Source organism: Larimichthys crocea, chromosome XIV (genome assembly GCF_000972845.2).
Source record: "Larimichthys crocea isolate SSNF chromosome XIV, L_crocea_2.0, whole genome shotgun sequence".
Taxonomy (NCBI): domain Eukaryota; kingdom Metazoa; phylum Chordata; class Actinopteri; family Sciaenidae; genus Larimichthys; species Larimichthys crocea.
In genome coordinates, this window is record NC_040024.1 from 13,466,587 (window position 1) to 13,484,116 (window position 17,530).

Consider the following 17,530-nt stretch of genomic DNA (forward strand, 5'->3'; position numbering starts at 1 on the left):
CTCTAAACAATGACGAGTTTTTCTCCCTACGCTAACATATTCAGTGAATGAGAATTGTTTTGGGTGATATTTTCTACAGTGAAAGCATTGTGTGAGTCATGACCGAGAAAAACTGCAGAGAGAATGGGGACATTTACCTCCCTGATGACATCCAACAAGGACACATGCACACAGGGTGACTAAAACATACATCTGAGTGTGGATAAGACATACACCGACGTATAGGAACAGCTGATGTCTGAGACTGCTATAAAACAACATACCATTAATTCTGAGAACCAATCAATTGCCATGAAAAGGTCTGTGTGACTTAGATTTGCATTCAGTCTAACTGAATCGATACAGCTCTGCTCTGGGCTACAGTCTGACACAGATCTGCATTAGCAAAACACCACGCCTGGTTCCATTAATCAGTCCATGCCAACAGGTTTAGTGATCACAACACTGAAGAAACGCAACTCTGGGGCACTGGATTAGGCTGGTATGCTGGTACTGTTGTACACTAGCCACAAGTAGGGGTCAGCTCATTTATATTTGTAGATTCAATCAGTCTATAGCTACACTGTATATACTGAGCCAATATCTTTAATGCCACATAGTGACAAGAAATCAATGTTCTCCGCTGGAAGTTTCTTACGTAAGGACAAGGCCACGCTTAACAGTTCATCTTGGAGACAGAGAAGCTCTTTAGCAGGTGTTCATCCAGTATGCAGTAAAAAGCATGGCTTAGTTTTCAGACTGGGTGAAGGCATTTAGCAAAAGGTCACCAGGAAGCAGGTCACACTGGTTGTATCCATAACATTAAAGGAACCACTCCACACATTTACATGGCAATCGGCAGGGGAATACACATTGACAGTATTATTTACCAGTGCTATTTACTGCTATATGTTTAGCATGTATGTACTGTATGTAGCACTATGGTTAGACTGTAACCAGTGTAGTAACTTTTCATACTAAGATAGTGAGAAATGTTGATCCAGTTAGTCAGATTGCAACTGTCCTGCTGATAATTGATAATTATTTCATCACTTCATTAATAGATAGAATATAATTCATGTTCTCTTGAGTCAGTCAGTCAGTCAGTCAAAGAAAACATCGTCATTGCAGGTCAAAAACAATGAAGTACAAACAGAGGACTGTGCCCAGATCGATTGCAACTCTGGCCCCATTTCCGCCTGTTAAACGCGTAGTATCTGAATACAATCCACATGATTTAATACACTGTAGCCAGACGGCAGATCCGATTGCATCCATCTTGCTTTTGAAAGAAAATCTGGGAAGGTCCTCCTCCAGGACATCTGAAGCTGTTTTAACTGCCAAGAAGACACATTCAAAAATAGAATGTTGTGGGAAAAACTGCTAAAAATATTGTGCTAGCTCACAACTATCCACCAACAAACATAAAGGATGACTGTCACACACTCCAAATATGGCAGATCACTACTGATCACTACCTCTATAGTGTCCTGGTTTCAGACCTCTGAACTTCCACCCACATATCTCTGATTTGTTCAGAGATTCCGAACGTCTAGGGTCGTGCTAGAATGATTACAGTTTCAACTGGCTGGAGAAAAAAATCCGAGCTAGAAATGCTGAATGTCAAAAGCTCATGGCAAGCTTTGTTTCAGTTCAATTCCACCAAGACAGAGGGTGGTTGCATGTAAAAGAGGGTATTTTATTCTGGAGTCATCTGTTGATCAGCATAACACTGGCTGTTATGACAGTGGTGCTGCTGATGAGGATGGATATTGTCTCGGGTTTCAACAGAGAGTTTCAGCGTCTCATATAACAAACACTCCATATTATCACAGATGGGTACATACAGTCCATATAGAGTGTCTGAGATGCCTCCTCCCCTTTCCTGTTTTGGCATGCCGCCCTGTGCCGACCACCCTCTCCCTGCCCTCTCTCTTCATGCATAGCTCGGCTGGTGGGTGTAAAAATAGCCTGCTTGGTGGAGTCGGAGTGGGGGTGTTGGTCAATGGTCAGAGGGTTGGAATTAGCAATGAGGAAGAGCTAGCACTGTGCTGGCAGCAGTGACAGGACACAAGTGCAGTCAAGTGGTGGAACAGGGACAGGAGCGCTCAGGCTGAGGCCAAAGGGAAGTGAGCCTTGGCTTGTGGACTGAGGGGGTCGCCCCCCACGGATGGTAGCCTGTAAGGTTTCTAGGGGGGAGGGTAGAGGAAGAAGGGGCACAGAGTAGATTATCAGAGTGATTAGGTGGACTCATCCAGATTCCTTTACGTACTGATGGGATAGACTTTAAATCCTGCACCATGGGCAACACGGCCATGTGTAAGGTGTGCGGCTCGGACAAGGGCCTGAGGACCGCCGGGAGCCAGACTAACCTGGACCAGAATGCTTTGCCAGAATACTACTGCGTGGAGCATTATCCCGGGCAGCCTCCACTGATGCTGGTAAGAGCTCCACACTGGCAGGTGCAGCGGACACTTTGAGGCACTGGGATGTTCCTGAACTGCAGGTTTTGGGGAGTATTTCAGGAGGTTTTTACTGATGAGAAGGTGCATAAAGTCTTTTTTAAAGCAGAAACTTTGAAGTCAGTGTCAACTCTCTCCTTTAAATACTCTGAGTTATTTTTAATTTGGTCACAATCCGGATGGCAGAACTGTTTGTGTCTGTCTCTGACGAGCTGCTCCACTTGCATGTTGTTTTTCATACAGCTCATACATTTTCTGTTTCCAGTGATTGAATGTGTAAACTAAACGTTGAACTTACTGTTCTGCCTTCAGGATCTACACTGATTAGGTATTAACACGTATGGATACGTGGTTCAGGTGTCTAGAGGTGTGTTTGCAGCTTGTGTGTGTGTTAGTGTGTGAGGGATGGGGTGGGGTGTTGTTACCTCTCCTCTCCCTTTAAAGGCCAGTGTGACATTTTTGTTCCTAAAGTATCTCTGCACAGCAGCATGTGGACTCTTGTGGCTAATTTGAAAAGAGGTGTAATGACTTAAGCAGCGTGCTGCTGCTGCTGGAAACACATGGCAAAAATATCACTTGTTTCAGTCTGTGCTGCTTTCTGTAGTTTGTGTGTGATGAGGTTTCTTGAATTAAGAGACATTTTAGTGACAGGGTTTGACCTGCCTTAATGCTTTCTTTAAGATATTAGAACTTATTTCTTGGGGTGTGCTCCAAGTCCAGACTACACACTGATTTCATACAGTATATGCTACATACTAATCAGCATACTTTTCCATACTTGTTTATACTAGAGATGATATAATGAATGAATGCTCAGAACAGTTTGAATGTATATGAATATAACATAGTATAGCATAGCATAGCATAGTATTGCATAGCATAGTATGGTATAGCATAGTATAGCATAGCACAGCATAGCATAGTATAGCATAGCACTGCATAGTATAGCATAGCATAGTATAGCATAGCATAGTATGGTATAGCATAGCATAGTATTGCATAGCATAGCATAGCCTAGCACTGCATGGTATAGCATAGCATAGCATAGCATAATATAGCATAGCGTAGTATGGTATAGCATAGCATAGAATTGCATAGCATATTATGGTATAGCATAGCATAGTATGGTTATAGCATAGCATAGTATTGCATAGGATAGTATAGTGTAGCATAGCATAGCATAGTATAATATAGCACTGCATAGTATAGCATAGTATAGAATAACATAATATAGCATAGCATAGTATGGTATAGCATAGCATAGTATTGCATAGCATATTATGGTATAGCATATTATGGTATAGCATTGCATAGTATTGCATAGGATAGTATAGTGTAGCATAGCATAGCATAGTATTATATAGCACTGCATAGTATAGCATAGCATAGCATAGCATAGCATAGTATAGCATAGCATAGCATAGTATTGCATAGCATATTATGGTATAGCATAGCATAGTATGGTTATAGCATAGCATAATATTGCATAGGATAGTATAGTGTAGCATAGCATAGCATAGCGTATAGCAAAAAAATGCAAATTATGTTATAAAGGGTACAAGTTACATGTGCTGAGATAACCTCTACTGTGATTTGGTGCCATATAAATAAAATTGAATTCCCTTCAGCTCTACAGAGCATTTTAGTGTCTTTCAGCTCAATGTTTTGATTGTCAGTCTAGTATTTTACACATTTGGGTCAGTTTTCTTACTCTTAACAACATTGTCTCCAGCTGCAGGACTCGCTGGTGACATATCAACTTTTTAAGTGTCAAAAGTGTGTGTATTATTTTTAAGCATGCATAATAAAATACAGTTCAGGTCTTAAATTTTGTGCTCATTCGGTAATAAGTCAGACTTAGTGCTGGTTTGATCTTCACATTTACTAAAACTGTCACATCTCATACCACTGACTTGTAGTACTAAAAAAGAGTAAGTGTAAGTTTTACCTGATGAAACTCAGTGACTGACACCTGAGTGTCTAGACTGCTTTAATTGGCCTGTGTAAGAGGAGGAGGAGGAGGAGGAGGAGGAGGAGGAGGAGGTGACCTGCCAGCCTGCAGTGACCTGTGGCAGCACAGCTTCCAGCTGAGCTTCTATTATCTAGTCAGATGAAAGACAGAGGATGAGAGCAGAAACACAGTGTGACACATCGAGCTGGACTCCAACAGTCAGACTGTGTGTGTGTGTGTGTGTGTGTGTGTGTGTGTGTGTGTATGTGGTGAAGTCAGACTTATTGACCGTTTGCAATCGGTTTTCTAACTCGTCAATCTCTACGTCACACTTGAACTGTGTGAGAATGGCTAGATCGTGATCGCTTCATCAGTTATGTTCACAGGGTTGGAGTCTGCTGTCACTGATTCTGGTGAAATGAGCATCAAGACTACAAATGTGCATACGACCAAAGTCAGCTTCATCTTCTGTATCAAATTTTATTGGCAGTGAAATATTTATTGAGATGTTTTCAACAGACCAACTGTCGGTGCCTTTCAAACTGCACTAACATGGCTCCATGGCATCAGTGGAATGAGGCACAGGATTCTATGGCAGCTCTCAGACTAGTAGCAGACAGCAGACTGACTGACACAGCACAGTCAGGTAACCTCAGTCCAGACTGTCCTCTTCCTGTGTGTTGCTGTTGTTATGCTAGGCAGCTGTTTACTTCCTGTTTCAAACCATCAGTGACCACACTGATCAATCCTTGACCTTAACCACATGATCATTATTGTAACCATGACAATGACTGTCCCGCATCATGAACTCAGTACTTACTTTAATCCAAATCATGACGTTTCATCAAGCCTAACCAAATCAGACGTCATGAAACAGTCATGGTTCAATATTGATGTGTAGATTTGGAAGTCACAGAGAAATGATCAGAAAGATCAGAAAACAACACATGTATTTTATCAAAATGAAGGAGTCATGGAAAATAAGTGTAACAATACATGCTTTGTCACCTTCGATGGTTGAATCATTGTAGAGAAGCCGCAGTGCAGTGACTTTAGTTCAGAGAAAGCATCCCAGAAAACATCACGACGTCCAGACAGTGTTGCCAACTTAATGACTTTATTTAGTTTTTGTATATTTATTGAGTTTTCAGAGCCCTCTAGCAACTTTTTTTTTTTTTTAAGTGACTAGTGGCAAATCTATTGACTTTTTCTGGTGTTCTTGGAGACTTCTGGAGACTCTGACGTGAAAGCATGTAACCATGTGCAGCTGCAGATCACCCCTCTACATCCAGACTGCAAATGAATTTTGAAACATTTTGTAGTTCTTAAAATATTTAGGGTGTTTTTACTCACTTCTTGTCTCTCCAACCGTGTTATTCCTCTCTCCTACAGCGTCCATTACAAATACATGGACATGGCTGATTATGCAAATAATCAATTATTATGCAAATTAGGCAATGACGTCATTTAGCAACTTCTAGGGACTTTTAGGACAGCCAGTAACTACTTTCCTTAGTGAGGAGTTGGCAACACTGTGTCCAGAGCAGTTCACAAGTTGTTGAACTGAGGACCACTTTGGGGTGCATACCATTCTTAAAACAGCCCCACATTTCTGTACTAATGGTCGCTTTTAGTTTAGTGTACTGTTGGGATGACTGCCTGATCACTATTCCCTGCTTATTTATGTTTGTTTCACTCATGATGTGCTCTGACTGTAAACCCTTCCATCTCTAAAGACACTTCCCAGCCACCTCCTGTTTTAGACATGTTCTATTCTGGAGAGCTCTACGTCTTGACCCGTGACCCTTGAGCCTCACTCACATGGATATATTTTCATGTGCAGCTTTAAAGTGCCTGTCATTTCCTCCTGCTAATGAGCTATAGTAAAAATTCATACATTTATTGTGAAATGATGGCAGTACTTAATGAATTATGTAATTCCTTATAGCCTGTATTGAGTTTAAAAGTACACTTTAAAGTTTTATTATGTGTTCTCTGTCAGAATAATGTGAAAATAGAAGAACACAATGTTACATAATGTACTGTGTATGTACTGTACATATAGAATACAGCTGTATTGGAGCCACTGCATGGATGCTCCACCAGCGATCTGCGTTTATATCTACATTTATCTAAAAACAAATAATCCTCCAGGTCCTCCTGCACTGTAGGCTAAGCGGTCCACAGGGACAGCACTTCCAAGTGGTCTTCAACAGCTGGATATCACTGAATGTAGGTCAGCTGACATTGATCAAAATGGTAATGAAGGGAATGAAACATGGAAGGTGAAGGTGACGTATTTATGAGGACCTACTACAGCTCCAGTTCTGTCAACTTGATGATAATTAATTAAAAATGAGCTATTTTTACTCAGCATGAATTGTCTGCTGCGTGTGATTAATCTAAAAACACCTCCATGTATAAAGTAGAAGCATCTTTTTTTATTTATTTGACTAACTATGGTAACTATATTGGTCGCACTGATTGAAGTGCTGTTGTAATCTCAAAACAGTGGGTGTGTTCATGGACTAATGTGTGCAAGGCAACCCAAAGGAGCTTTTTAATATCAGCAACACACACACACACACACACACACACACACACACACACACAAACAGAGCCAGCACCAGCGGGAGATGTGCAGTTGCTAGTAAACATAGATACTGTTATCCCGTCCAGACAGCTAGGAATAGAATGTGCTCCTTCAATCAAATAAACAAGGACACAGCAGCAACTTATGTGTGTGTGTGTGTATGTGTGTGTTCTTATGTGGGCCAAACGTCCTCTATAAATTATTCTGAAGGTTAAAAATGTTTATGTTGAATTTATGGTTGATGCTATAGCAAATGGAAGTTTAATGATAATGTCTAATGTGTTTTTGGTGTACATATTAAGAGCACATCATCATGAATATACATTTTTGGCTGCAGTAGCCTACTCCACGCTAACACTCAGCTTAAAGCTGCATTAATCACTTTTAAGCCACTAGAGGGTGCTGTCAGACAAGGATGTGATGTATGTTCTTACATAACTGACCGCTTTGCTGGAAACGAAACTGATTTTAAGTTTGAGGGCTGTAGAACCAAAACTATGAGCAAAAAAGTTCTAATATGAATTAGCTTCAGCAAGCATACTGTGCTAGCATGGGTTCAATGCTAACACTTTAGCATACATGCTACTACTTAGTATTAGTAATCTTGTTGTTTAGATGAACAAAGTCTACATTCATAAGTGGTATTTATATATTTATATATATATATATATATATATATATAATATAGATATAGATATAGATATATATATATATATATATATATATTCTTTGTCACAACAGAACTTTATCACAGCATATATTTTGACATATACAGTAGCAGGAAAATCACAGGTATAATTAATACCATTAATAAAGGCTGTTTCTGTTTAGGTGTTCCAAATCCAGGGCTCTGCGACTGTGTGTGTGTTGGCTCACTGACATGGTTTACTGAGCCAATTAACTGGAATGGAGTCATCCTTAATTTTATTAGTTACACACACAGAGTTTCACCTGCAATGAGTCCGTCATGGTAAATGTCTTTTAGAGCGTGACAGTGAGCTGAGATTATTTTGTCAAACAACAAAATAAACCTTTTTGCGCTCAAACGTTAGCCACCAACAAGATTCAAATCCAAACCATGCTTAATGGAGATAGCTGTGTCACTCAACATGATTCATGTGTTAACAGCAGAATTAACACCAACTAGTGTGGACCAATGCAAGGAGCTAGAGGAGCTAGATAATTGGGACACTGACAAACAAGACACAGAGGATAATGGTTTGGAGAAAGGTTATTAGTGTGTGTGTGTGTGTGTGTGTGTGTGTGTGTGTGTGTGTGTGTGTGTGTGTGTGTGGTCTGTAATTGTCCACACTATTTGTCACTTTGTGCAAAAGCCTCTCAGAATCCTACCTGACATCTGCATTGCCTGTGGCGATAACTCATAATGTGATTTTGTCTTTCAGTAGATTCAGATTACTCTCACACACACTCTCTATCACACACACACACACACACACACACACACACACACACACACACACACACACACACGTCTAAAGACGCATTATATCTCGCATGTGAATGGTGCACCGATGACCCGGTGTACCATTGTGTTGACGGACAGTTCTAAATTAATCCTTCATGTTTTCTTTGTGCATACTTTGTTAGCTCTGCTGACAGGCAAAAAGCCTTGTTGTCATGGTTACCACCAGAGAGGGCAGTGCATGTCTCCGTGGTAACTGGGAGGGGCTAGGATGCTCCCAGCCTGGGCACTGGTGTCTCACAGTGTGTGTGTGTGTGTGTGTGTGTGTTTGCATTATTAATAAAGCTCCGTGCTTTCCACAGATAAAGACAGTGACTTTGTAAATGAATGTTTGATGGGACGTGTTTCAGGACTGTGCTTCGTCGCGCTTGGCAGGTTTGATGGAGCCGTGAAGTGATGTGTCGAGACATAGGCTGAACAGATTGTCATAGGAATGAGACATGTGCGTCAATTATATGATGCAGTCAGTGTCACTGACTGACTCCAGTCTTAAAAGTTCTTTTTTTGCAGTGAATGAAAGAGAAAACGATGACCTTCATGCTTTGTCATGGTTCCTTTATTCAATTTTTTTTTTTTATTTCTGCACCTTTTCAATGCTGACTCACCCCGTGACCTTTCGCGTAGCTGTCGGCCTTTTAAAGCACTTTTTCAAAACGTTTTCCATCACACAGAGTGACAAACTGACTAAGCTCCTTATGACCAGGAGTTATGAAACTATTTCTGTAGGAAGCTGGCTGCCACAATCCTCCCTTTCTCTCCACTGTTAAGTGTTTTCCATTAAAAAGCCTCACTTGTCTGAGAGTCCTGTTGGTCTAAGAGTCACTATAGCAACCCGCCAATCACAGGACGATGATTAGGGCAAGCTCTTGCATAATGTGACTCGGCAGCTCTTGTGGGGGGGGTGTGAGGATATCATCAGAGGGGGTAGACTGTGGTAATGGCTGCTTTGTGTGGCGCTGTTAGAAAACAATGCCAACTCTGTACAAACATGTATGAGGCTGTATGAACACGTATTTCCAGGACTCTTTCAAGGTCTTTTCCATGATTTATATAAATGAACCTGCTGGGGAAATTCACGTTACAACAGACATAGATAAGTGAAGTTATTGTGAGGTCTCAAAACCAGATGTTGACCAGATGTCCATGCTCTGGTTCATCATCATCATTTAACGTACATGAACTGACTCCTGTCATACAGACAGACGGTCAAGCTCCTGAAATGTACCAAACATGAGACCAAATGTGATCAAACTGCCGCCTTTCCTGGGAGTCGATGCCTGTCAGCACTAGGAAATACAACAGTGGCATATTCTGCCAGTTGACCCGCATCGACTTGTAATTTGCACCGAGACGCTGGTGGCGTTTCTTGCCCTTTTAGAGTCATGGCTCATGTTGTTTAAATTCAGATCAGACCCTACAGTCGGATCACTTTATTAAAGCACTCTGACATTTTGGGAAATCCTCTTGTTTGACGTCTGACTCAGAATCAGACAAACAGACTGGAAACAGTGGGAAAGTAATGGTATGTACAGAGGTACTATAGTACCTGAACTGACCCTGAAGCTGTTAAGAGAAAGGTTGGAACACTGAATGTTGGGGACTTTTCTATGGACTCAACTAAATTCCTACAACCAGGTTGTCAGTAGGGGCCCGCAGCTCATTTTAGCCCTTGGACCCCCTTCAGGATCACTCCACCCATGCTATCGAGGTGTGAATATTCCACAAAGAACTCCTGAATCTTAACTAAGATGTTGCGTAACGTGAAAGCCTGTGCTCTGTGGAGTGAGTGGGCTAACATCAGTGTGTCCTTTGAGGTGCCGGTGGTGGCGGTGTTGCAGAGAGCTCCGGTAGTGATGCAGTGCAGTTCTCTGCAGCAGCCAGACACCAACTGACTGCAGGTCAGCCTAGAAACATTAGACCAGGTCTATTTTGTATGTGTGAGAAGTAGACATGAGTGCTGCAGTGACACTGCTGATTTGATCCACCATCAGTGCTGCGTTCTTTCCTCTGATCTCTGGATATATGAGCAGGGTGATGCCGTAGGTGACACCAAAAAAAAGCTTAACTGGGCAAACTGTGACCTTGATAGCCGATGAAACCATTCATCAGCATGAAAACAAGCAGAACATCTGCTGAAGTGTCCACGAGCAAAGGCTCCGCCGCCGTCCCGCTGTGTGCCACTACAGTATTTCTGTATCTGACCTCTGACCTCAGTGAATGCAGTAAAAGTAAGCACAGTGTTTTTCCACAGGACAGAGCCGTGAGCGTCGAATGAGCTGCGTGTGAGCCAGGGTTTAGCTTTAGAGAAGGCACCAAGAGAAAAGTGCTGAATCATTCTGCCTCCTTACAGTCCTGGTCTGTTTCCAACTGCAGCTCACTCGGCATCCAAACAGACAGTGGACATGTCCTGTCCAGACCATGGACGGAGACATCACTGTGCACAAAGGGAAACGAACATGGCTGCACAGTTATTGATGTGCTTTTTGTCTGAGACCAGGTTGTAACACAATAAGAGAAAAGTTGAATTGTTTGATGGAGATTCAGGTTGTGTTCAGTATTCAGACAGATGAACAGGCTGCTGTGAGTTCGTTTGTGTATCTTGTTCGTGGCGTCACTTTTCCGTATGTTTCAAATGAGATGCTGCGTGAAAGGAAGTGACATCAGGCTCAGCGTTAGGTGAATGTGAATGTGGCTTGGTTATCCTTTTTGACAGAGATGTGCTTCACGTCGATTCTATTTTAAAATGTTTTTCTTCTGTGTCTCTTCCAGTCGGACAGCAACACCAGTTTCCTGCGAGCGGCGAGGGCGGGGAACATCGACAAAGTTTTGGAATATCTGAAAGGGGGAGTGGACATCAGCACCTCTAATCAGGTATGAGAGGTTACATAACACGGAACGCCAACAAAAGGAGATGCTCTCCTGCCGGTGGCCTTGCACTTTGTGAAATGAAAACACTTTATAGCACAATTAGGTTATTGTTAATTATTTGAAGCTGCATTGGCGTCATGGAACAAACACAACATCTGATGTTATCACATCTAAAGATGTTATGGCTAACATGTTAGCTACTGTAACAGTTCTAACAGCAGACACAGAGGAACATCAGTACTTATTTGGACTAAAAGTTATGTCCAATGTTCACTCATTTTATCTCTGGTTTGGTCGCCACCAACTCCTGAGGAAGTCTTTTGTCTCTTTAGCTGCTAAATGTTCTACTATGTTCACCAGCTAGTCTCTAACCGTGTCCGCCTGCTGGTGCTGAGCAGGTAGCGTACGGTGGTTTAATCAGTTTCCAGGCTGATACACCAAAACAAATGGATGAAAGACACTAAAATGGCCTGTAGAATTTGTTGTCTTCTCACCCGAGTAACCAAATAAATTCAAGCCCGACTCAAAACCATAAATTGTAATCATAAATCTATCTATCTATCTATCTATCTATCTATCTATCTAGCTATCTATCTATCTATCTAGCTATCTATCTATCTATTGTGTGATGTAATCAGAAGGACCGTGAGCCGATCTGGTACCTACATCGGTTCCTGTATTTTCCATGGATGAAATGAAAGAAGCTGGTCAGTTATAGAGAACACAGTTCAAAACACATAACTTTACAAAGAAGCAGGTCATATTTAGGTCAGTAACAGTAACAGTCACTTGATCCAAAAAATATTGATAAAGCATCTTTAAAGTACCTGTTGAGTGAGTCCAATAGTTCTTATTTTGTGTACAGCCCGCACAGTGTATTATTCTGTGCTAATGGTCCAGGTTGTCCACCGTTAATCTCCATACACATATTATGCATTGTCATTATATGAAAATGGCTCTACATTCCTGTAGTGGAGAGGACTGTGTTTGATCTGGAAGAGCTTCTTTATTTAGGCCAAGTCATTATCTCGTCCCCTCTAAGTCTATTAGCATTCCAGCCATGTACAAAAGGAAAGGGGGGTGTGAGGGGTTGAAGGGCTGGTAAAACCTGATAGGATGTAAACAGTCCTGTCCTGGCAACAGTCAGCATGACCAGCCCAGTAAACAAAAGTCACATGGAGTGGTAATCTATGATTGGCTGGTGGCTCTGAGGTGTGTGCGGTTGGAAAGATGTTGGCACTGATCGCTCGTGCCCTTGAAGATATTTTGAGCTCATGTGTTTGTTTCTCTGTTTCTATGTTTCAGTCCCACTTTCAAGTAAATTTGACATAAAGTTTTAAACCCATCTTAAAAGTACTGTTTTGACATTTGCATCAAAAACCAGTGGAAGGATGAGAGATTCCTCTGTGTGTGAAAATGGACCTTTAACAGCAGATATATCTTTTTGAAGCTTGAACCCTCCAGTATCCTTCATATCTTTTATGCGTTTGCATGTAAATTGACATACAGTGTTAATGGTGACTTTGGATAAAGTGACCAAACTTTTGAGTACACCTATAAATATTTTGAGTTAGATCCCAAAGTGGTTCTTTATGGTGATACTATAGGGGAACCCTTTTCAGTTCTGCAAGGAACCACGACAATAATTTCTACACACAGCCACAAGTTAGTCAATAGGTTCATCATATAGCAGCCGTGAGTTGAAGCCACATGTACTGCAGGTTTACAGAAAAGGCTTAAAGAACCAGACCAGTATTCAGCACTCCAAAGAACCTTTAAAAGAAAAACAAACAATAATTAAAGCTGCAAGCAGCGATGGTCGGGCCCTCGCATATGCGCACGTCGAAATGTGCGCATGTGGAAATGGCCACACCGTTTCCCCAAAATTAATCATTTTGATAAAAGTTTTGGTAATTATAGCGCCCCCTAGAGACGAAATGACACCATATTTGTTTCCTGGACTGGGGACAGCGCCTCGAAGCATGACATCAAATTTGGTTCCGTTTCGCTGAAGCGTTCCTGAGATATGAGCTCACATGCAATTTTGTTCATTACAGCGCCTCCTCGTGGACAAATGAGTTGAAATTATTTCTCAGATGTCAAGTCCAAGGCCTTGACAACATCCATGCTTAGTTTGAGGTGGATATGGTCAATATTGTCCGAGCTGGACGTCATCTCGTAAAAGTGGTCTTTTTTGTCTCCACTAGGAGGCGCTATGAAAATCACAGAATATTTTTGTGGAAATGTATTCTAGGCCAGACTACCGTTGTATATGAGAAGTTTTGTGAAGATTGGAGCATTTTTCACAAAGTTACAGCACTTGCGAAATGGGGAATTTCGTGGCCCCGCCCCTCTGACATAGTAAATCAAAAAGTTATGATTTTGATAACTTTTCATTGTCAAAGCCTCATAAACCCATGCAGCAAGTTTCAAGAAGATCGGACGAAAGCCCTAGGAGGAGTTCATTCAAATACGACCCCTTCTCAACAGTTCGAAACACAGAAAATGGTGATTTTCATGCTTAAATATGTCACTTCCTGTTAATTTTACAAATTGCTCCAAGAGACTTTTTTGTAGGTCTTGTGATGCCCCATAACTCAGCTGAGTTTCATAACTCTGTGTTCAAAACTGTGGCGGGGCTGCTTCAAAGAAAAATTCAAGGGGGCGCTATAGAGCGATTTTGCCCCTCCCCCTCATTAATTATGCAGCCGAATTGTGCATAATACTGCTGTTAACAATCACAACAAGTTTCAGACAGCTCTGACAAAGTATATGATAGCCGCACAGTTTTGCCCGAAAATCAGCCCAAAAGTCAATGGAGTCTTGTTTTTTTGTGCAGCGTCCACTTTGACGCACCGTCACGGCCACGCCCTTTTATGAAAAGTTGAAATTATTTCTCAGATGTCAAGTCCAAGGCCTTGACAACATCCACACCTAGTTTGAGGTGGATATGATCAATATTGTCCGAGCTGCACGCCATCTCGTAAAAGTGGTCTTTTTTGTCGTCACTAGGAGGCGCTATGAAAATCACCGAATATTTTTGTGGAAATGTATTTTAGGCCAGACTGCCATTATATATTCAAAGTTTGGTGAAGATTGGAGAATTTTTCACAAAGTTATAGCACTTTGAAATTTTATGGCAAAATGGAGAATTTCGTGGCCCCGCCCCTCTGACATAGTACATCAAAAAGTTATGATTTTGATAACTTTTCATCGTCAAAGCCTCATGAACCCATGTGCCAAGTTTCAAAAGGATCGGACGAAAGCCCTAGGAGGAGTTCGTTCAAATACGACCCCTGGAAATGACCAAAAAATCACAAAAACGTGAACTTTGACCCAAAATGGCCGCCGTACCCTTTACCAAAACCCGGGTCACCAAGAGACTTTTTGGTGCGTCTCGGTATGTTTCATACACCCTCCAAATCCCATCCGCGTGGATGAAACCGTGTCCGGGGGCTCCTCCGACAACCGAAACCTAGGTGGCGCCGTAGAGCCATTTCTGAGGTTCTCCAGCGCACCAGATTTGTTTAGCGTGTAGAAGAAGCTTCTTTCTGTAAGTCAGAATTACAAAGCAAGGTTCACTGAACTATTTTCTTTTTTCAGAGCTGTCACCTACATTTTGACAACTTCATCAGCAAAGTGTCATTCCTTAACTATACCTCCTGTGTTCCAAGCAGTGAGGGTCTACAGAGCTCCTTGTGACGTACACTTGCTCGAGTCTGCAAGGCTTCACATAGATGATTTGCCCACCACTCTAAATGTAGTCATTGTCCATTATTTTTACCTTGAAGCTGCTGCTGGACAGAATATCTTTACAATCCATAAATGGCAAAGCGGAGACATGCTCATTTCTGTGGATGGATGTGTGTCCACCCATCACATTTTAAAAATGCCACTCTACATTTGATCAGTGGTGATTACCAGTGTTGTTGTGGGTGCATTAAAAGTTGGGTAAACCAACGATCTGGATAAAAAATGGAGGTGCTTTAACACCGAACTGCTCCCTCTGCACACAGAGCAGTTAGACAGGAGTTGGTTAAAGAGGCTATCGATGTTTGACCGAGAGAATGCCTTGAGGTTTTTGTCACGCACACACACACATCCTGTACTCACCTTGAGGAAAATATGAACATCAGTCACGGTGTAGAGCTACACAAGTCGACACCCAAGAGACCTTAACAACTCTATTACTGAGCTGGAGGGCTGTTGTTGCTTTCTGATAGACACGGGACTCTCCTGTCTCACTGCTTATAATAATAATAATATTTCAACTAGTTATGAGACGTTTTTACCTTTTTAGCTTTAACAGAGGTCTAAGTATGGAGGGTGTCGTGTGCTGTGCAGATTGTGATAACAGCATTAGTCTGGAATCCCTGGGTACGCTCCTCTAACACATGGTAGTGTTACTGTGAAAATGAAACTTACAGCTCCACTGATACATTTTCATTGAACAAAATAATCTTAACCCATTCCAACACTGAATGTCTTTTTCTGGAGCTTTCCTCCCTCTATATGATCAGTTCCACACTTAGGTCATATACAACATTACATTCACATGGGATTGGAATAATAGATTTGAAGAAAAAAGCTCAAATATGGACTTTGTTTTCTACTATTGCAATGATCAAGACCTTGAAAGCTCAAATAATATTCATTAACAATTGAGTGTAATGTAGAAGGTGTTGTTCAAGGGACCCAACTCTGAATTTGACCCTCAGCGAGACTGTTTTAGTTTCTTTAAGCTATTTGTTTTTATCTTCTATAATTCAGTTCTGAACCATTTGCTCCGATAAACTCACTGTGCACTAACTGCCCAGCACCAGCAGAACAACAGACAGACACAGTTAGAGACAAGCTTAAATGTATCAATAATAATATTAGTGTATATTCAGGCTGAAATGATGGAAGCTGATCAGTGAGAGACAACAGAGTTTAAATCCCACAATGTTCAAATGAAGCCAGTCATTATTTCCATATCCTTTCCCTGTAGCTCATCTGTGAGCAGAGATTATTCAGCACCATGCTAATGGTCAATAATCTTTACCCTCTGAATACTCCCTGAGAGACTAATAGGCATCAGTGTTTTCCTGTGCTGATGCTGATTATAGCTCAATAACATACTGCACTGATGAGTCGCTTTGCTCAGCACTGCTAAATTAGATTGTCACCATGTCCCATTTGCATAGCTTTAAAATTGCCATAGATCTAACAGATAATTGGGATTTGTCTTCTAAGTGATTGTGTTCATGTGGGCTGACAGAATGAGGTAACAGATATTATAGATGGAGGGAGTGGGCGGACAGGGCACGGTGCATGATAAAGGGGTTAGTGGCTTCTTGGTTGTGAATGGAGGCCACGGTGGAGGGGGTGTACAAAGATGAATAGGTCCCCTGGGGGTTATGGCAGAACTGAAGGTTGTTCATTTATTGGTGGCAGCAGCTTATGCTCCATATCAAAGCAGGAAAAACACATTTTGCATAAGATTCATTAGAAAGTGTGAGTCATCAACAGGCAGTACATTTGAGCTGTTAGGTTATTAAAAAAGTATTTTCCTGACCACATTAGAAGAACATGGAGTTGAAATTGCAACTTTTTCCATCTGATCTCCTCAGTCTATTTGTTCTTTTGGGTCAAAAGACACAGGAACTCATTCGTCACTGCAGTGTATTCATCACAGTTGAAAAATAGCCGTCTGGTCTTTTATGGGAGAACAGTGACAGGTGCTACTTCAAACAGACATTGGATGTTTGTTCTGAAATCTGGGAGTTGTGGTTAGCACACGTCGTCCTACATTTTCTAAGCGTGCTTTTTAAAAAGTTACTTAGTTTTGATTTTTGTCTTTTGTTTGTGGCCCTTTTGCTGGCGCTCTTTTCATTCATGCACCTATAGGTGGGTAGCTAGCTATGTAGGAAGATGTTGTTTCCACTATTAGTCCAGATGATGAACCTCTGATTGGACAAACAATAGAGACCCATCAGACCCTAATAAGCTTTTAATTTTCCATTTTAATTTCCAATTTTTCCCAGTAACAATCCAGCAGGTGGTGTATATGTCCAATTAGGTAAGGATGTGTGTTCATGTCAAAGTCAGAAGTCAAAGTCAGAGCCTACTTGACGTCTATCTCAAGTGCCATGACAGCCCACATTGAAAGTAAAAATTGTCTTGTAAAAAATCAGTCCCATCGCCAAAAGACG

General features: G+C 41.5%; 1 protein-coding gene across 1 annotated transcript in view; it reads left to right on the forward strand.

Annotated features, from left to right (window-relative positions):
• Positions 1 to 2,125: 2,125 nt before the first annotated feature.
• ank2b (ankyrin 2b, neuronal) overlaps positions 2,126 to 17,530 on the forward strand; it is a 71,875-nt gene continuing 56,470 nt past the window's right edge. The window contains exons 1-2 of the mRNA XM_027287690.1: positions 2,126 to 2,420; positions 11,238 to 11,339. Coding sequence (XP_027143491.1) covers positions 2,280 to 2,420; positions 11,238 to 11,339 — 243 coding nt within the window. The 5' untranslated portion in view covers positions 2,126 to 2,279. The remainder of the gene's footprint in view (positions 2,421 to 11,237; positions 11,340 to 17,530) is intronic.